Source organism: Eumetopias jubatus, unplaced genomic scaffold (genome assembly GCF_037043125.1).
Source record: "Eumetopias jubatus isolate StellerSeaLion01/CBP00866 unplaced genomic scaffold, mEumJub1_p1.0 scaffold_13, whole genome shotgun sequence".
Taxonomy (NCBI): Eukaryota; Metazoa; Chordata; class Mammalia; order Carnivora; family Otariidae; genus Eumetopias; species Eumetopias jubatus.
In genome coordinates, this window is record NW_028274819.1 from 96,669,137 (window position 1) to 96,690,399 (window position 21,263).

Genomic DNA, 21,263 nt, shown 5'->3' on the forward strand with positions numbered 1-21,263 from the left:
CAGCCAGGCTAAGGGAGGGCCAACCTAAGAGAAATGCACAGTATGCAGCCTCCCATTTTCTTTCACTTGCTCTGTCATCATGGAGCCCTCTGATAGTGGGGGATGGCTCCATCAGGTTTTTAGCGAGGTCGTTATTTTTATAGGCAAATGCTTGCCTTCTCCTGGCTTTTAGAAAGGATAGCAGAAATGAAAGAGCTCATCTTGATACAGCTGAGCAGAGCCAAGAATACTTTTAAAGGCTCTTAAAAACAAACAAGATGCTTTTTGGAAATCCATCCAGAGTCAAAGCTGACTTATCTACCATTTTATCACCTGAGACTCTATTAGCACCCACGCTGTCATTAGTGGCCCCGGAAGGGTCAGTGAAGGACAAAACGGGGCCGGTTCTCATGCTGCAGAATCTTTAGACTTTTATTCCTGAAAATCTGGTCATCTGTGTAAGGCACATGCGGAGGAACAACTTACTATCCTCCAACTGGGTTATCCGGGAAAACCACAAGGTCCCCTAGCCAGGCCCTTGTTCCGGGGCGCGTGTCTTAAGAATCAACCACAGGCTTGTCACCTTGACAGTGTTCCGGTCGTTGATGAGAATCTGCTCTTCGTTAATGTAGAAGTAGACGGGCGAGATGATGGTGAGGTTGGGCGCCGACCACTTGTCGAAGTTGATGATGAGCTGGAAGGAGATGTCGGGCAGCTTCTGGCAGATGGTGGAGAGCACGAAGGCACAGTTGGCGGGGAAGCGGAGGAAGGCACCGTCGAAGGTGCGGAAGACGCCGCCGCCCGCCGCCAGGCAATAGGAGGTCTTGGTGCTGAAGCAGCCGCGCACCCCGTTGCGCAGCGCGCACTCCTCGTCCGACTTGCACTGGCGCGGGTCGCACTGGATCAGGTTGCGCCGGAAGCAGCGGCAGCGCCGCGTGCAGTCGCTGTTCCAGAACAGCTGCTTGGGCTGCAAGAGAGGCGGTGGGGGTTAAATGCCGGCTGTGGGCAGGCCGGGGGGGCCCCTCCCCTCCGGGCGCCCCTGGGGGCGCCTCCATCTGGACCCTGTTCTGGGCTGGGGGCTGGGCTAGCCTCCATCCAAGGGGGCTGGAATTTGCAACGGCGAGCAGGAGGGGGTTTGCTGCCGTGTAAATGTGACATCTGTTCCACGCCACTTGGATGCCAGACCAACATGCAGTTTAGTCTTTATTGGTTTCGGTCAAGAACATGGGACCCTTATACAGCTGGATTGTAGACCTAATCACGGCCAACCTGTGAATGTTTAGATGTTAGAGGAAGTAGGTGAAGAGGAAAAATATTTGGTAGGAAAGTACCAGCTCCACCTCGAGGATGAAATTTCAGTTCGCTCAAGAATGATAAAAGTGGCCCTTCAGATCTTAACTAGGTTAAAAGAAAGTTATAACCACTTCCTATGATGAGTCATTTCAACATTCAGTGAGTACAGCCATTCCAAACTTTGTCTTTACCTACCTACTTGGAATTTCCTGTGGTGGCAAGGACCTCCATTCCTATGTGTTCTGAAAGGAGGGATCTAGAGAACAGGGAGGTTCTGGGCTTCAGTTCCAGCCCTGGACTCTACGTGTCCACCCTGAGGAACACTACCAACCTCCCAGAGCCTCCGTTTGCTCAGATCTCAATTGGAGGTAATAATACAGTCTTGCAGGGCAGCCCTGAAGATTAAATTAAATAAGACCTTATAAGGCACGTTTCCTGGCGTAGCGTAGGCACTCAATAAACCGTAGATGCTGTTCTTACTGGAGAAGAGCCACTCATCCTCTTTGAGAAGGTGAGAAATTACATAGTTACATAAAATACCAGTAGCAAAGTCTATATTCCATGGTGGCAGCCTTTAATTTCCTATTCTTCCCCAAACAAGCAATCATCTGTAGACCCAATTGTACTTGGTGGAGTTTGTGCTCTTGAACTTGCCCTTGTTCTAGATTGAGAACTCCAGGGAACAGCTGGAAATTGGTCATGATGGTCCAGGTGGGGTGTGGTCTCAACAAGTAGACCACTTCGAAAGACCTGTGATGTAGGTACTAATTCAACTGACCAGAACAGCACTCTCCAGAGATGTGTCAACTAGGCACAAGAAGGCCTTTGCTTCTGTCTGGTCACTGTTTCCGGCTTCATGGATAGACTTATCAAAATCCCAGCTATCACATACCAATAATGATCAGATTCAAAGGTAAATAGATAGAGAACAAGATCTCCAGGACAAGTTTTCTCAGTGCAGTGCACGTCAAGATGCTACTGCTGATTCTTTCGTCCTCAAAGTGAAGTTATTCCTGGAACCAAGGCTTCCCTCCTTCCAGACCTGAAAAATATTCTGGATGCCAGCCGCCTTGCAAATTGACTTGGTTTCTCTTATCAGATTTGCAGAATAATTGAGTGGATGGTCTGGCCTCTCTCTGATAAGAAGTCAGACATTACATGGGCAGAAAGAGAAAAATAACCTGGCATATGTGGATATGATAAAGGGTAAATAACTCATCCCCCAGGAGAACCTGATCATGAAGCTAGCTTCACAGGGAAGTCACTGGGCACAGCGTGGCTTTCTTTACCTTAATTAGACCTGGCAATGACAGCTGGGTGAGTACCCTTACATGCTAATGGCTAGATGTGTTCTCCCTTTATTTCCAAAGAAATTTGTTGTATAACCAAGCCCCCAAGCTTGTTTGAAAAGTGGCAAGGAGATGTGGATTATTTGTTCTGTAAGTTTGCTACTTTCCAGATAGAAGCCGTTGTCAAAACCCACTGACTTTCTGATAAAAATCGGGTAATCATGTTTATAGTGCTAATAGCTGCGGAGAGCTCTCTCTACCTGCATTTCCTGAGAGTTCCAAGGGCTTTTATATGCCTCATTTCATTAACACGCCTGGATTTTTTTATTGACAAAATGCTACTCAAGGGACTAAAAACAACAAACACAATAGCATCTCCCAATTACTGAGCTGGTAGGTGCCAGGCACGAGGCGAGGAACCTGGCGGAGATTATTTCTACAACAACCGTACGGTGCTGGTATTAGAGCCATATTTCATGGCGAGGGCACCCGAAGCTCAGGGAAATGACACAGCTTGCTCAGTGTCCCACCACCAGCGGTGTGGTTCAGCGAGGCTCAAACCCGGCTCCGTTCCATGATGCCACGGACACCCGGCATCCCTGTTGAGGGGTGCATGACACCCCTAATGGATGCAGACTCTTCAGTAAGTCTCTGGACCCGGGAGCAGAGATTGCAAGAGTACTTTTTCAGCTTTGAGTCTGGTTATCTCTCCTCCGACTCTGTGAGAAAAATTGTTATTTTGTTATTTTTTTCTCACAAGGTCTGCCTTTGCCTTTCAAATAAGCGGTATTCCTAAGAGCTAAACCCACCTCTCCCCGGAAGTCTTCCTTGATTACTTTCCTAATCCTCTGCCCCACTTCTGTCTTCCTACACTGAAGCAGATTTCCCACTGAACATGAACCTAAAGCAATCCCCACATTCCCTTTCTTTTATTTACTCTCAGAATAAAGTCAACCTGATGGTTCTTGAACGAGGCGATGCATTTTTACAAAAAGGAGAACTTTTTTATTTTTTGCCTAATTTATTTCCAATCCAGACGGTCCAATTCGATTTTTTTTTAAAGTGCTGCTATTCTTTTTCATTTAAAATTGATTAGTTCTGTAGGGTATTACTTTTCACTCATTGATATGTTATTTTGTAACCGTTCTCTTGTTCTTTAACCTGCACGTTTCTCTCTCCCGAATAGACTTTTAAGTTCCTCAAGGCAGGGGACAGGCTTTCTCATCCCCAGCAGCACCTCTAGCACAGAGACCTGCAGATAGCAGGTCCTCGATACTTACAGCTTTACCTCCCTCCTCACCAATGTGAGATGTGTGCGTCATTTAAGCAGAGACTGGGCTTGAGGCAGAACCACAGACTAAATACTTTGTCTAGGCAAGACCTTTTCTAGCTTAGTATTACGGCACATAAAGAAAGATTTCAAAGTACAAAAAGTAAATGATTCAGCGAGCTGTTACACAAGGTTTTACTGAGTGGCATCTACAAAGGGCATCTTCATCAGCTCTCTGCTGAAGCCCCCATAGAGAGGGAAGCAGAGGGCAGAATGTGGGAGGCACAGCATTAAGCAGTCCAGATAGAGCTCGCTGGGGGAACGGTCCCAGAGCGACAAATGGCATATGGGGAGATGGTAGCCTTCACATGCTTTCATGGAGCTTCAATAGCCCGAAGAAGGAAGGCCATTCCTCTTGGCCTCGAGCGCCATATTTTCCAGTTAAAAATGTCCTTAGCTAAGACAGATGCAAATGTCAGATTCACAGCCACCATATTTCCCAACTATAGCCACCCCAGAAGCTTTCATTGAGATTTACAGGACAGGAAATCAGAAGGGCCTAGAGAAAGGCATGGCAGGGAGAGAAACGCAAATGCTAGTGGAGAGCGTGGGCAAGTGTAGGAGGCCTCCCAGTGCCAAGGACAGGAAGGGACTGAGGCCCAAGCACATTTCCTCATCCGCTCCTCAGTGAGCAAGGGCCTCACCCGACCTCTCCTTAGCCTCCTTGCCCTGTCCCACCTCCCTGCAGACAAGCACCCCCTTTTCCTAACCAAGGGGGAGGACTGGTCAACCGTGACCAAGCTCTTGGGGTCGGAGGGAAATCTGAGCGGACAAGGAGGGACGGGTAGGGCTGGGCCGCCTACCTCGTAGTATTTGCCATCCGAGTAGCAGCCGCAGCTGTGGGGCAGGATGCAGCTCTTGCCGTTGAGGACGTAGCCCGCGTCACACTGACAGCCCTCCACGCAGTAGTGGTTGCAGTCGCTCTTGAGGCGGATGGCAGCACAGCGCGGCTGACACACACTCACGCAGCTCTCATAGTGGCTGTTGGGAGGGCAGGTGACGGCTAGAACACAAGACACATGTCAGGCCTCGCCCGTTCACAAGGACCGAGCGCGGTTTCCTTCCGGCCACGGCTTCCCCCACTCCGGGAGGCCTGGCGGGGGGTGAGCCGTGCCACTTTCTCACTACGACTCCCTCTGCTTCTGGAAAGCCTCCATCCGACTCATTCCTGCTTAAAACGGTGGACCACAGAGCAGATGAGGTTACTGGAGTTCCCTCATGTAATCTTTGTCCTCTGCTCAGCCGTGTTTTTTTGAGGTGCGCCCTGACCTGTGACCTTCACCCCACTTCCCGACATGCATCTCAACTTCAGTTGGGCACCCCTCATGGCCGCTTTTAGACCCTCGCTCATCTTGGTCTTCCTTGTGCATGCCCTCCTCATCCTCTAGGGCTCCCCAAATTCCCCACTCTTCTAGTCCTAGGTGGAGACCCTCTTACTGGCAAAGCTCCCCCGACCCTTACACCAATGGCAACTCGCCTTCACCCCAGAACTTCCCCAGAATCTTTTCTAAGCCAGGAGTGCATAGACGGTCCAAAAAGGGGCCCCTGAGCCCCTGGATTTCTGAGGAGGCAAATGTGTGTTGTGTGTATGTGTGAGTGTGTGTGTGTGAACTATGTTCTACCATTTTCAAATGTGCGTGGATGCTCTTAGGGAAGGCAGGTAGGGTCCTGGTGAAGAGCTTGACTCTGGAGCCAGCTGCAGGAGGCTGGAGCCAGTTACTTAGCCTCTCTGGGCCCCAGCTCCTTTCCTGTGAAATGCACATACTTACAGCACCTACTTCATAGCTGGGGTCGGGGGAAGAATTATGTGAGCCTGAGTGGCTGGAATAGTGCTTAGCACATAAGTGTTCAGTGTTAGCTAATTACTAAAGACAGGTTTGCTTAAAAGTTCTATAGAGGCTATTATTTTAATCAATGTAAATGAAAAGCATGAGTACTATTATGTTGGAACTTCTCTATACCATATACAGTATACATTTGGGGCACATTTTATTTTTTATACTACTTAATGGTAAAAATGGACTTTTTTGGTGCACAGTTCTATGGATTTTACATGTATAGATTCATGTAACCAATATCACCATCTACTATATATATTTTTTAAACATTTAATTTAAAAGGTACTACCTGCCTGTGATAGACAATGTAAGCCATACAAGTAAAAGTGCAACAGAAAAGCAACCTCTGGTAACAAATTAGAGTTGAGTCTTTTAGAAATCTTCTATGCATATACGTATCCAGGTGTGTGTGTGTGTGTGTGCGCGCGCATGCGCGTGTGCATTCGCATGTGCATGCACGTGTGTATTCCATTCCCATTTTTTTAACATGAATGGGAGCATAATATACATATTTTCCCGCTCATTGCTTTTTCATGTTGGTATTCCTTCCATTACCCTTGAATTACAGTTTTTGCACTGCTACCTGTTATGTATATTTTCTGTGTTTATGATGATGCTGCAGTGAACATCCATAGACATATATCCTTGATCTCATGAGTAAATGATTCTGTATAATAAAATCCTGGAAGTGGAATTACTGGGTCAAAGGGTTCGTACGTTTAAATTTTTGATGGATGCAACCGAATCGCCCTCTAAAGAGGCTGTGCCAATTCATCCTCCTGCCAGTGCTACGTGAGGAGGTTTATTTTCACACATCCTCGCTGACTGTTTAGCACCAAACCTTCTGACCCTTGGAAATGTGAAGGGTTAAATGTCATACATAAATATGACATATACATATCTCAATCCCATATATATGTGTGTGCATATATGTATATACACACACACACACATTTATATATATGGGATTACTACCCAGAATATATAGAGAACTCGTAAAACTCAACACAACCACCACAACAAAAACTTGATTCAAAAATGGACAAATGACTTGAATAGACGTTTCTCCAGAGAGGATGATATACGAATGGCCAGTAAGCACATGGCAATATGTTTAACATCACTAATCATCAGGGAAATAAAGATCAAAACTACAATGAAAAACCACCTCACACTCAGTAGGATGGCTACTATTTAAAAAACTCAGAAAACCCAGTGTTGGCAAAGATGCGGAGAAATCGGAACCCTTGTGCACTTTGGTGGGAATGGAAAATGGTACAGCTGCTGTGGGAAGCAATATGGCGGTTCCTCAAAAAATTAAAAATAGAATTATCATGGGATCCAGCAATTCCACTTCTAGATATACACTCAAAAAATTGGAAAGAAGTTCCTCAAAGAGACCTTTATATGCTTATGTTCATAGCAGCATTTTTCACAAGAGCAAAAACATGAAAGCACTCCAGGCATCGCTGGATGGATGAATGGATAAGCCAATGTGGTCTGTACACACAATGGAATATTAGCCTTAAAAAGGAAGGAAATTCTGCAATGTACCACAACATAAACGAACCTTGAGGATATTATGCTAAGTGAAACAAGCCATCCACAAAAGACAGATGCTGTGTGAGTTCGCATAGAGGAGGTACCTGAAGTCTTCAAGTTCATAGCGACAGAAAACAGAACAGTCGGCTGCCAGAGGCTGGGGCGTGAGGAGTTCGTGTGTCGTGAGTACAGAGCTTCAGTGTTGCCAGATAAAAAGAGTTCTGGGGAGGGCGCCTGGGTGGCTCAGATGGTTAAGCATCTGCCTTCAGCTCAGGTCATGATCCCAGGGTCCTGGGATCGAGTCCCACATTGGGCTCCCTGCTCCTTGGGAGCCTGCTTCTCCCTCTGCCTCTCTCTCTCTGTCTCTCATGAATAAATAAATAAATAAAAAGTTTAAAAAAAAAGAGTTCTGGAGAGTGATGGTGGTGGAGGTCGCACAACAATGTGAATGCAACAATGCGAGTACTTAATGTCACGGAACTGTAAGCTTAAAAATGTTTCAGAACATAAATTTCATGTTCTGTGTATTTTGCCGCAATGAAAAAGATTGAAAAAAAAAAAAAAACAAGTATATCCTGACTTAGTTTGCAATTCTTCGTGGGGCTGATCAGCTTTTCACTTGCTTATAATCCATTTGTATGTCTTCTTCTGTGAACTGCCTTTCGGTGTCCTCCTGCGCATTTTTGGTGTTGAATTTTTTTTCATACTACATTGTAAAAGCTTTTTAAAAAATTAAAAATAGACTTCTGTCTGTCATGTGTTACAAAGTATTTACTGTTTGGCTTTTAAATTGCTCCTTCTTTTTTTGGCGGGGGAACCTCTATTTGATTATGTTTTTGCCATGTGGAAATTTAAATTTTTAAAGTTGTCGAATTTATCAGGTTTTTCTTCTGGCTTTGGGCGTTTTGCTTAGAAAGGCCCTCTCTACTGCAAGATTACCAAATACAAAACAAAAATGCCTTTGTCTTCTCCTAGTACTGTTATAACTGACATTTTTATGTTTGATCCTGGTTCTGTCTGGATTTTATTTTTGAGTGAGAAGTAAAGTGGGGATTTAGCTATTTCCCCCCTTCTTCCTGTCCTTTGTCCCTTGCCTATTTATTAAAGAATACATTTTGTTTCCCCCAGTAATTTGAAATACCAGCTTTATGGAATACTAATTTCTCTTTAGTGTTTGGGCCCTATTTCTGGATTTTTCTCATCTTCCCACTGGTTGATCTTTCTATTCATATCCCAGTGTTAACTTGGTTTTGTTACTGAAGCTCTACAACACATTTTAATATCCGAGAAGGTACACCAGCTATTTAGAGATGCCTATTGTTCCAAGTATGCTGGTCCCATTTCCCCAACTAGACTATAACCCATTTTGTACTTCGGATTTTTCCATGGCACCCAAAACAGTCCTGACAACAGGGCAGGTAGGATTAATAAACATTTGATTCTTGAGAACAAACTTTAAAACTAATACTGATTTTCTCCCCGCAAATGAAGTACCGAGAGCTATGGGGGATGATGGCTCTACCCCTGGATTTCCACTGTGGTCCCGAAGGTGACTATTGTTGGGGCCAGGACACTGATTTCTTTAGCCTTTGTGCCTTGGGGGTGGGGGGGCAGGATGACGGATCCCCCTGAAAAGTGATGCAGTACAATGCAGCAGACAAGGGCTGTGGAATTGGGCTGAGTGGTTTGAGTCCTGGATCTGCCGCTAACTAGCGCTGTCACCTGAGCAGGTTACCTACTTTCTCAAAACCCATTTCCTCCTCTGTCAAGTGCAAATAAGATCTCCCTCACCAAGTAGCTGTTAAGATAAAATGAGGTGTATTTTGCAAAGCTGCTAGTCCACTGCCTGGTACTTCAACAACAGCTTCTGCTGTTAATAGTAGGAACAATTGTAGGAGAAGAATTTATTCAACAAGAATTTATTGGATCTGCAGAGAAATCTGTAAGAGAACCCCTAATGACCAGACTTGGGATCCAGGACTCTGAATAAGAAAGGGAAAATGAAAATGATACTCAGCTCTGACTGAGCACTCACCGGGTGTCAAGCGTGGGACATCATCCCACTTAATCCTCACAGTGGCCTACCAAAGTTGGAAGACAACCCCACAGAACTGATCTTGTACAGGGGTCCTGTACACTCCCCTGCAGCATCGGTTTGGGCGGGGGGTGGGGTGGGGAGCCAGTCCCCAGGGTCCGGGGTCTGCCCAGGGTCAGAGAGGCAGCACCACCCAGTGGAAAGAGCACTGCCGGTAGCCACTTCCCTTGGGAAAGTTCCGACCTTCCTCAGAGCTTCACTTTCCTCCTCTAGAAAATGGGACTATTAATGGCACCTGCTTTACGGGATGGCTGGGCGGAGACTCTGAGCGAGGACTCATATCGCACTTAGAACAGTTCCGGGCACAAGTCACTGTTAGGCATTGATGATTTTCCTCTCCTGTGGCTCACTGTACTCTTATCACCTACAGCGCTAATTTAAGTCCCCCATTAAGGGGCTGAAGAAATGACAGACTCAGCTGAATGAATTTTAAGGAGGGGTTAGTAATTAAGACAATGGACCTCCCTCTCCCCCTCTAAACCTATTTGTTCAACTTGGGTGAAGTTTTCCAAAGCATTTACAAATATGGTAATTGGGTAATAAATTATCCCATTGATAGGAACAGCCAATATCATTGAAAAAGAACAGCACTCTGCCTTGTCACCAATAAGGGGTAAGTTTGACGTTCCGATTACCCTGTTTTCCTCCTGAAAACACTGTGTCTCATATCTCAACATGTGAGTGTTGAATTGGACTAATTCTTGGGGGTTGGGGGGACGTGAACCCTGCCCTCACTTCTCAGACATTCACGCCACGTCCCCTGTGGTCACAGACCACCCTGTTGAAGACAGGCTTTCTGTGTTCACCAGTCTCTCAGATGGAACGGCTGAGTTAGAACTCAGTCTCCTGCAGCTTTTCTCTGCTTCTGAAATTCAAAATGGAAAACTCAGCTGCCTCCAACTGTGCCCGCCCCCCATCCCCACCCACATACCTTCTTTAAAGTATAATTTTTTCTCTTATTTTAGCATTTCTTTTTTTTCCCCAGTCATTACCAGCATCTATCTCCTCAGGAACTCTCTTTCGGATCTTTGCCCCCGTCCTGAAATGCCAAGGTCGGGGGAGGTCTAACTGGCCTCATGCATCCTAGCCTCAGCCCTGCTGGAAGGCAGCTGGTCTAGGCAGGGATGGGGCCCAAGGCCAAGGGTGAAGCAGGACAGACTCTGCTTTGAGTGCCTTGGATAGAGCTCCCCATTACTATATATAAAGGAGGCAACCCATGTCTGTGTAGAACTTGAGGAAGGGAGAGGGAAGGGTTGCTTGTGGAGAGGCAGAAGAACAAGAAAAAATGGTCTTCATATCCTACAGAGCCTTCCTTTTCAAAACTGTTTCCCAATCCTGCACCATTTTTAGCCCTATGGGTCCAAACTTGATAGAGGTAGGGGCATTTTCTTCCTCCCGGGTAAGGAAGAGGCTTCCCAACACAATTCCTTTTCCTTCCCATGAGTGACAACAATTGAGAACTGTCATTTAAGGTGAGAGTTCCTGACATTAGCGCCCTCTACAAACAGTTCTTGCCTATGATTTCCCTGTGCACGGCAGCTAGAAGCAATGGTTTTTGGCATCCACTATGTCCTGACCCCCATCCCAGCTGCCCCAGGGAGTAGTTCAACCTGGCTACAGGAAAAGAGAGAACTCCTTACAGAAAGTCTCAGGAGGAAGCAGGCAGGCTCTTTCCCAGTAGAGTTTCCCCATCCCAGAATGTACCTAGGTCCCCGGGTCCCAAGCCTGGTTTTCTGATTTAGGTGAAGGCAAGCTCTCTGGCTCCCCCGTGCTGACCCCAATGAATCCAGAGTAGCTCTGGGGACTTATCCAGACCCTGACTTTTTTATAGGCATATTTATTTCATTGCAGTCACCAGAGGCCAATTCGTCTGGGACAGTGACTCCTGCTGGCATCATCCCCACAACCTCTCACTCAGGGACCAAGCCTGGCTGAAATGGTATTAGCATCTTTCCCTCCCTCTCTCTACTTCCTCCCGTCCTTCCCCCCCCACCCCCAATCTACGGGAATCCAATTATGTGGGATGGAAACCAGCCATGGGAACATTAAACGACAACCCTGGTTCTGGGTTTTCATCGAAACCCCTCCTTTTCCAGGAAGGAAAGGGAGTTTATTCTCTGGGACCCCCACTGGATCACTTATTTAGAGTTCTGTGCGTTCAGCATCCATTTGTAACCTTTTCATACACTTAGGCCTAGAAGAAATTTGCTGTCGCTAATGAGATCGAGATGGGAAAATGGACCACGGCAGACTGGCCAAAGACCACTAGTGGTTTCTCCGCCCAATCTTTTCCTATTATGATGTGCTCAATGCAGACAAATTATTCCAGTACATAACACACCAGTACAGTGTATATGAGTTGACAGCATGAGCTTTGGGGTTAGAAGGTTGCATCCTGACTTTGCCACTGAGATTGTATGACCTTAGGCAAGTTACTTAACTCCTCTGAGTCTCTGTTTCTCCCTGACTAATTGGGTTACTGAGGAGAATAAACGAGATAATGTTGATAAAGCATTTAGCACTGGGCTTGGCTCAGAGCAAACCGTTAATATAACAGCAACACCACTTGGCATGCGTACAGTGTGTTATGCTTTCCACTACCTAATTTGATCTTCTGGATGTTTCTGTAGCATAAAGGGTGTAGGCAGCAGCATTATCAAAGCATCATCGGGGGAAACTAAGAACCAGGGAGGAAAAGCAAATTGCTCCAAGGTCACACCAACACTTAAGGACAGAGCAAAGCTAGAATCCAGGGGCTCTAATTCTCTTTCTCATGCTTTTAACATTCTGCTATGTTTTGTAAACACAAAGACGGATACTTGACATATATGAATCCAACAGAAGAGCACACTTAGAGAAAGCATGTAAATTACCAGCGCCGTGATGGCCCATGAGGTTCTCGAACAAACTAACCTACTAACTCACTCTTCCCTCCGTTAGTCCTTTCTTAAAATTGTTGTGCCCTTGCCGAGTCTAAATGCCATATATGGTGCTCTGTGCTTTAGGCACGCGGTCTTATTTCATCTCCAGAGCAACACATGAAATAGGGGGTGTTATTCCTATTTTACGGATAAGGAAATGGAAGCTCTGGGAGGTTACACATCTTGTTTCAGAGGTCAAACTCAATTCCAAGGGCATATCCTTAGAGGGCTCTGCTCCGTGGACTTCTGTGGAGCTAGAATAGTGGCCCGCCCAGAGCAACCGAGGAGAGAGGGAGGGGGAAGGACTCACAGCAGGACGTGTAATTCCTCCAGCCAGTCACAGCGATCCCCTGAGTCTGGCAGGTGCTGGCGTAGTTCTGCAGCCAGCTGCAGGCGGTCTGTACCGCGCCCCCATCGATGCAAGAGTCAAACAGGCAGTTCTTGTAGAAGAAGGCGGGGTCCACTTTGCTGTGACACTTGGTGAAGCCGGCATTCTGGTTGGGGATCAGGTTGCACAGCTGCTGCACCTTGGAGAACACTTCCACCTTGGCGCATGAAGGGCAGTGATCCCCACAGCCAACCTGGCAAAAGATGTCCCTCTTCACCCAGCTCTGCCCAAACTCACTGATGCTGGAAGCAAGCAGACCCATGGGCATCTCCAGATCATCTTCGGGGTTGCTGTTATAGCGGCCACACAGGCCGACCGTGCCATTCTGCATGCTCCGGGGGACTGTGACCGACAGGAAGCTCTTCCAGTCATACACGACCTTGAGGCCAAACTCCGTCTCCACCACCACGTGGAAGCCAAAGGAAAAGATATTTATTTTCCCTTGTCCCAGCTTCAGGGGCAGATACAAGCGTTCATTGTTGACCTACAGGAGAGAGAGGGTTGCGGGAGAGAAACACGGTTGGCCCAGAGAACACCCACCTCTCCGGACGATCCGTCTCGAGAGTGGCAGCCCCAGAGGGCGGTCGGAGCAGGTTGAACGTAATCTTGGCAAGTAGTGTCGTTGATGTCAGTCAACTATTATTATCAGGATCTGAACAGACTTAAATGACTATCCTTTGTACGCTAATATACCTATTTATTTCGGTGCCTTCTGTTTACATAGCATCATTTCCCCCCAGGAGTTCAAACTGTTTTCTCCAAGGTAATGAGAGGGTAATAAGAATTCAATTAAAGTTTAGACTAAAATACCAAAATGTAGAACTCCAGTGTTTCTACTTCCAGATGTATTGTGGTTTTGTTTTAGGTAAACCCCAGTTTATTCATTCCTTTGGGATTGTTTTTTTCCACCCCCTGAAGAATGACTTGCATTTGCTGGTCCTTCTACCTAGGATGCCATTCCTCACCCATCAACCGCCCTCTCTCTCCCCCCAGACCCTGCTCCAGTGTCGTCTCTTCTGTAAAGCAAGACTATTTGAGCCTGTGGTGAGAATTAATCACTCCCTCATATGGGCAGCCAGAATGTTATTTATACTTGTGTTCCTTTTCACCTTTGGCCAAGATCAAGCACGTGTGTACCACTGTGGAAGCACGCATCACAATCTGCCTTATATTATGGTTAGTTGTCTACATTTCTGTCTCACCTACAAGATCATGAGCAACTCGAGGGCAGGAACCACACTTTATTGATCTTTATCTCCGTCTTTCCCTCGCTCCCCACTGGGTGCCCAGCACAATGCCTCATGCTGAGAGAGCCCTTGACACATGTTTCCCCTCATGTATTTTTCATTCGTAAAACAAGGAAATCCCTTAACATACAACCCTGGAAGTGCATTGCCCTTGCACTGCCCTGTTTTGATTCAGATGAGCCAAATCCTATAGCCCTGGGCTGGGTGGGTACATGACAGGAAATAAGACTACGTGAGGGCCAGGAGAGCAGGTCTCCCTCTCCAGAGAGGCAGGTGGCTGCCAACACTGCTCCCTGACCAGAAATGCCTTCCCTTCTGACCTTAATCTCTCTCGTATCCGACAGCCCCCATCCCCACGGCTACTGCTGTGGTTCAGACCCTCACCACCTTCACCTTGACTACTGCATATTCTCCTGACTGGTCTTCTTGCTCTGGTATTACCCCTCTCCTCCCTTCACTCTCCACTGCCACTCCAGCATCTTTTAACGCAATTGAAAGCCATTAATCCGATACCTTCTTCATGGCTTGAGTCTCATACACACGGCAGATCACAAAGGGCTCTCCAGGAGCTACTCCCACATCTCTCAGACCCAACTCACTTACTTCCCCTAGTCCAGCAATACTCAACGCTTTGCAGTTCCCCAAATGGACCAAGTTGTGCCATTTTCTTTCCTGAAAGTGTGATGGTACTTTCTGGATCCTGCCCGGGGCCCTCATCCTCAGCCACCGTGACTGTGGGCTAATGATAACTCACAGCTGGTCTTGGCTGATTGGAAGCCCAGAAGGTTATGACCCCACTCCATTGCCCCCTCCACCCCAAGGGTAGCTCTTGGCCAATGACAAACCCACACAGGGGACCAGGGGAACAACTCTGTATGCAGGTCACGTGCCAGAGCTCCTGGTGGCCCAGGCTGAAGCTGGTCTCCAGCTCAGACCTTGTCCTTGCTGAGCTCTCTTCCCCTGGAGCATCCCCCACTTTCCTAAGAATCCCAGACTCTGCCTCTAGGGAAGCTGACCTAACCCAGCAACGATACCCTTCCCCTTGTCCTCCCTCTCTATGGGGCGATGTTCACCCTTCACACTGCAAGTCAACTATCTCCTCTTCTATGAATATTTATCTAGGCAGAACTTATTTATTCATTTGGCACCATTGTGTGCCAGGCACTGTGCTAAATGCTGGAATAAAGCACAGGGCCCTTCCCCTAGTCACTCACAGGTATGTGGCAGAAAGAAGTACATAAATCAATACTAAAAGCATCATCTGATAAAAGCAATGATAAAGATAAATAGATGCACAGCACCAGACTCAGCCTGGGGACAGAATCAGGCATGCCTGCAAAAGATGATACACACACACACCTGGTCCTAAAGGTTGAGTAGTGTTGGCCAGTCGAGGAGGAATGAGATGAAGAATAGGGAATCCCAAGAAAAGGGCACAGCCTAAGCATAGGTTAACTGGAGAGAAAAAGCCTGATAAGTGGGAAGAACCACAACAAATTAGTGCTGCTAGAGCATAAAATATGGCCTTGGGAATGGTGGGACATAAAGAGGGGGAGGTGGGGAGGGCCCGGATCATGGAAGGCCTTGTACGCAATATCACACGTGACAGAGGCCATGAGATCACACCTGACAAAGACCCCCTCATTTTGCAGAAAAGTAGTCACTGGTGCCTTCATAAGAGAACTTGAGTAGAGTGAGAAGACCAGAAGTCAGATGGCACAGTTCAACAGCAAATCGGAGCTATGGAAGCAGATCTTCCAGGAAGATCTCTCTCTCCAAGCAACTAGAAAGGAAGGGGAGGAGAGAGACTGAGTAGAAGCTGGTGGTGAATGGGCCTCAAGGTTTGCTTTCGAATGAACATGTTTATGGGTTGAAGAGAAGGACCTAACACAGGAGGGAGAGAAGATGACAGACAGGCAAGATCCCCGAGAAGCAAAACAGAGATGGACGGGTGGGAGTGGCCGTGTGGGGGGGGATGCCTCATTCTCTGCACCTGGAAGGGAGGTGAAGAGGATGGTGTGACAGGTCATTTCAGGAGCGCAGGAGGATGGAGCAGGAGGGAGATTGTGCCCGGGGAGCACAACTTTCTCTACCAAGAGACCCAGAGGTGGCGATGTGGGCCCTGTGCAGACACAGATCACAGATGCAGAAGGTCATGGAGGGAGGGGGAGACCCACACCAGTAAACCAAAAGCTGTGCCTCTGAAGGCTCACAAGTACCAGCCTGCTTTTCCTCCTGCGTTTCCTTGCACTCTGTGTTCTTGGCTACCAGGTGCCAAGCGGGAGGCCTTACCTTGCGGGGAGGCGATAGGATCAGATTCAAGCCAAAGGGCTTGCAAATTCTGTCACTGTCTAGGAGCACCCTGAGAAAGGAACCTCCTCCAACTCAGACCGGCAGGCTTGGCTTCTCTTTGCCTCTGAAGCCCCATGAATGCCACCTCCATCCCAGCCCCGCCATACTGTCTCTCTCTGCGAGTGACAAACAGAAGGAAAGAGGAAGCAGAGGGAGAGGAGGCCCCGAAAGGAAGAGGTTGGTATGAAGAAGAGCCTGATGGATGGAGCAGGAAGGCGCAGAGGAGAAACAGAACAGGGCGTGGGGATGAGTGTCAGGAAATGTATTGCAAACACTTAAGCATTAGGAATAAGACCACGTACCAGATCTTTAGCAGAGACCTTTCCTTTATGCAACTGGCCCTGATCTGCTTCTATAGCTTCTCCAGCTGTCCTGAGGTCTCCTCGCTCCCCACACTTTGTTTTCTTTTCTTAGAATGCTTTTATCTCATTCTCAGCCTGCCTGACATACTCCTTTAAGGCTCAGCTCTGGGTTACCTCTTCCAGAAAGCCTTCCCTGAAGCCCCCGAGGCTGGTGGAGGCAACCTGTGTGCTCATGACCCTCCACACGGCACACTTTTGGAGCACTTCCCATTACATCCAGATAACCTGCTAACACGTCCGTCTCTGCTACTAGACTCTGAGTTCTCTTGGGACAGAGGTCACGTCTGATTCATTCTGCTACCCCCAGAGCTTGGCACAGAATGGGCCCCAGTATAAGCCCATCAAACTAACCTGAGCCGGGGTGATGCTCAAACCCTCTCTCTTCTCTGGTGGCCACAGGATTGCCAGTAAATAGAGACACTGGCTGTGAGGATCCTGACAGCCTTCCCCTTGTCCTGGACCACGAAGCTCCTGGTTGTGCTGAAGCCCAGGGGCCACGGCAGGGGAGTGCCCGTCTCTGTGGAGCTCTGGCCATGGATGGCTGAGACGTGGACTGTTGCGGTGCCCCCAGGAGTGGCTTGCCTTCTGCCGCTCAACCCCGTGACCCTCTCTGGGATGTAGATACCATGTTTATCTCTAGCGTCCCTTGTCTTAGTGGTTTCCCTCATCCTTCAGTACTGCTTAGTGCAAGGCAAGGTCAGAGTCATAGAGGGACCCTGCGTCCCAAGGAATCACTTCCATGACACCTCCAGTTCTGGGAGCTCCAGCAGTAACCCGGGGGCCCCTGGGCCCCTGCTGTGTTTCCCCCAACACTTCACTGCACACTGTCATTGTGATGGTCATTATTCTTGTCTCCGGGAGAGATGGTGACTAATAATAACATCACGGGAAAAACAAATGCAAATCATTGAACAAGCAGATCCTGTAACGCATATTAATAATTCAAAGTCAATGCTAAAATCTATCCCTCAGGCCCCCAGAGTAAAGAACCTTCAAGCATCCTGCACTCGATCTTCATGTCAGAGATTTGCAAGCTATACACTGTTTGCAGCTTGAGCACTTAGGACTTCTGGGTGACTTTGAAAGATGGACCCTGGGAGTCCCTGGGTGTCTCAGTCGGTTAAACGTCTGACTTCAGCTCAGGTCATGATCCCAGGGTCCTGAGATCGAGCCCGGCGTTGGGCTCCCTGCTGAGCAGGGAGTCAGCTTCTCCTTCTCCTTATGCTTCTCCCCCCTGCTTGAGCTTGTGCGTGCTCTCTCCCTCTGTCTCTCTAAAATAAATAAAATCTGAAAGAAAGAAAGAGAGAAAGAGAGAAAGAGAGAAAGAGAGAGAGAGAGAGAGAGAAAGAAAGAAAGAAAGAAAGAAAGAAAGAAAGAAAGAAAGAAAGAAAGAAAGAAAGAAAGAAAGAAAGAAAGAAAGGAAAACAGACATGCCCTGGCTAGGATTCCCTCCTCAACCCCTTTAATCAATTCCTCCTTGATGCCCATTACTCACTCCCTGTTGTGGGTTGAACTGTGCCCCCCACCAAAAGATAGGTTGAAGTCTTAACCACCACCACCACCCCCCCCATACCTGTGAAGGTGACCTTATTTGGAAATAGGGTCTTTGCAGGTGCATCACGTTGAGATGAGGTCATACTGGATCAGGGTGGGTGCTACATCCAAGACTGGAGTCCATAAAGTGGGAGAGCGACTTGGCCCAGGAAACAGAAGGTGCAGAGGGCAGAAAACCACATGAAGAAGAGGCAGGGACTGCAGTGATGCTGCCACAGGCCAACGATCACCTACTACCGCCAGAAGCTAGGAGCTGATTTTGGGTTCTTAGCCTCCAGAACCAGGAGAGACTAACTTTCTGTTGCTTGAAACCACCTAGTCTGTGATACGTTGTGAGGGCAGATCCAGGAAATGAGTACTCTCTTCCCTCTCCATCACTTTATGGGGGAAGAAGCCAGCTGTGTGGTACCCATGGCTCTTGCCTTTAGCCATGAACACATCCCATGAGACTAGGGCAGGACACGTGCCGGGAAGGTGAGCTGACCCATCAGGGCCTTGGCCCGACGGCAGGGAGCAAGAGAGGGAGACACTCAGGGAGAGCGGGGAATCAGCCACCAGGAAAGAGAGCAGGGACAGCCCAAAAGAGAGGAAGTGTTCACGAGGCTCCAGTGGTCTCCCTGTGAAAATAACTGGGTCTGAAAACAGCATGCGAGTCTCAGAGGTCCATACACCGAAATGCCAAAGAGTGCAGAACACGAGGCAGAAAATGCAATCTCCTAATACCCTGTATGAGACAGGACCTATGAGCAAATTATATTTTTAAATGAAGAAAAAAAAAACCCTAAAAGGTAGAATGGTGGAAGGGTGTTGAATGTCAAGGAGATAAGGAGCTGCATGAAAAGGTATAAATCTAAGGGTAGAAATAGATCAGATGAGGAGAAAAAGACAAATATGATGCAAGCCACATGGACAAAATGACCCATGTGTTTGTTTTAACACATATGATGACAAAATGGTATCGAGGACTGTTACTGTGATGGGCAGCCTCTGCTATCTAGACATCTCTGGGAAGCCTTATGTGGCTATAAGCAAGCACCCGATGTCTTCCTATCTTGCCTCCATGGCACTTTCATCCCACAGATTGATGAGGACGTGGCCAGCAGCAAAGTGATAACTCCTGGGGACCGTAGGAGAGAGGGTCTACTATGTCAGCTCATTCATCCACTGGACAAATGTGTTGAGTGTCCTGACACCAGAGCCATTTCACATAAAGATGAATTAAGCAGAGTTCCTGCCCTCAAGAAGCCCACGACTAGTACCGAGCGAGTCAGATATGGGCATCCCCCCGGCCCCCGGAATGACAATACGATTCATGCAGTCACGGGTATAGGGACCAACAGTTCTGGGAAGCACCCCGAGGAAAGCAGTCAGGGGTTTGGGTATAACATCCAAGGAAGGGAAGAAGAATGGGCCCAGCGAGTCCCCTGCCTTAGATGACAAGAAGGCACATTTTCAGATAAATGGGAAAGGGCAGGCAGTTAGAAAGCTCAGAAGCCTCTGTCAGAGAAGGAGGGTAAGGTGATTCTAAGGAAGGAAAGAGATCTGGAGAGCTGCTCAGGGAACTCCCCTGTAAGAGCTCAGCATTTTTCAGAGAATGTATACAAGGTGAAAAGGAGTCCCAGTAGAGATAAATTATGCCACAGATCAGCGAGTATTGTGCTAAGAGGCTCATGCCCAGTATCAGCCCCTCCCAAACCTCGGAGCGAGGCTACTGGCTGGTTTGTCAGCGAACCCGGTTCCGCTCAGAGCAAGACCCGGGGGAAGGAGGGCCTGGGTCTTTTGCAGGGGGCGGATGTCCTCAGGCCTGACGGTGAGCACAGAGCTTCTCCAGCCCTATCTGCTCCTATCTTTGTCAAGGGAGTGACAAAGTTCACTCCTTCCTACTTGAGGCCCAAGTAGGAAGATTGTAGGAGGCCCCTGAGGGCTCCAGATGCATGCAAGATTCCTGAACTCGCAGATCTCATGCGGGGCCAACTGGGAGCCAGGAAGTGGTGGGAAGGAGGCCAGAGCAGGGAACTACCATCTTGGGCTCCACAGAGGGAAGGAGGTGGATTGGGTGGTAGTACCACTGACAGGCATCTAAGCCGTGCTAGGCACATGTTCTCTTTCGCAGATGGAGTGACTGCCCAAGGACACACAGCGGCAGCCCAGCTGGGGTTCGAACCTCGGTCTGTGCTCTCTCCAATACATGAGGAAGGGTACCATTTCTGCTCCTAATTCGGTGCCTTGGGCAGAATATTTTTCTCTCTGAGGCTCAGTGTCCTTATCTGCAAGATAAGGAGAATCTCTAGGGTCCCTCTCTGCTCTAACATCCTAGGCTTCTCCTCAGATTCTAGGCCAGCCTGGTTCAGCTGCAGCCTGGCCCGCTGACCCAGGACCCCCATGCTCCCCACAACTCCTTTCCTGCCATCTGGCCTTGACTACTCACCAGGACTGTGTGCTTGTAGGCCCTGTGGATCACAATGCTGTAGCCAAACACGGTCACATCCACCTGCTTGACCCACAAGGCCAGCGACGGGTCCCGGTCCTCGTTCTTGGCCGTGACAACAAACTTGGGCAAAGTGTCTGAGCTTGGCCTGCTTCCTGTGGTGCACAGGATGAGGGGGCAGCTGGTCTGGAAGTCAAAGGGGTAGCCATCAAAGGTGAGGTAGTGGCCATAGCCCGAGACGATGCAGGAGGCGTCAGTTCGGGGCCGACAGTAGTACAGGCCTCCCTCCTCCATGCAGTACTCGTCCCCCTTGCACGGGATGCTCTCGCAGTGGACATTGTTGTCTGTGCCGTTGCAGTAGCAGAAGATCTGGCAGTCCATGTCCACCCAGAAGGTCTCATTGGTGGCAAGCTGGTGGCCCTCAAAGTTGCAGCCACACTCGCTGCGGATGACACACAGGTTGCCTTGCAGGGCATAGTCCTCGTCACAACGACAGCCCTCAGAGCAGCTGTCCACACAGATGGGGCCCAGGGCCAGCGTCTCACAGGTCTCCACGCACGTCATGCACTCCTCAAAATGGCTGTTCTCCGGGCATTCCAGAGCTGAGGGTAGCCAAGGAGAAGACAGGCTTGAGCAAGGGACAGG

At 48.4% G+C, this 21,263-nt stretch overlaps 1 protein-coding gene across 1 annotated transcript in view; it reads right to left on the reverse strand.

Moving 5' to 3' along the window:
- TECTA (tectorin alpha) overlaps positions 1-21,263 on the reverse strand; it is a 68,427-nt gene that overhangs the window by 14,940 nt on the left and 32,224 nt on the right. The window contains exons 10-13 of the mRNA XM_028125986.2: positions 20,619-21,220; positions 12,598-13,159; positions 4,695-4,894; positions 563-946 (exon numbers count right to left, since the gene is read on the reverse strand). Of these exons, the coding sequence (XP_027981787.2) occupies positions 563-946; positions 4,695-4,894; positions 12,598-13,159; positions 20,619-21,220 (1,748 nt within the window). The remainder of the gene's footprint in view (positions 1-562; positions 947-4,694; positions 4,895-12,597; positions 13,160-20,618; positions 21,221-21,263) is intronic.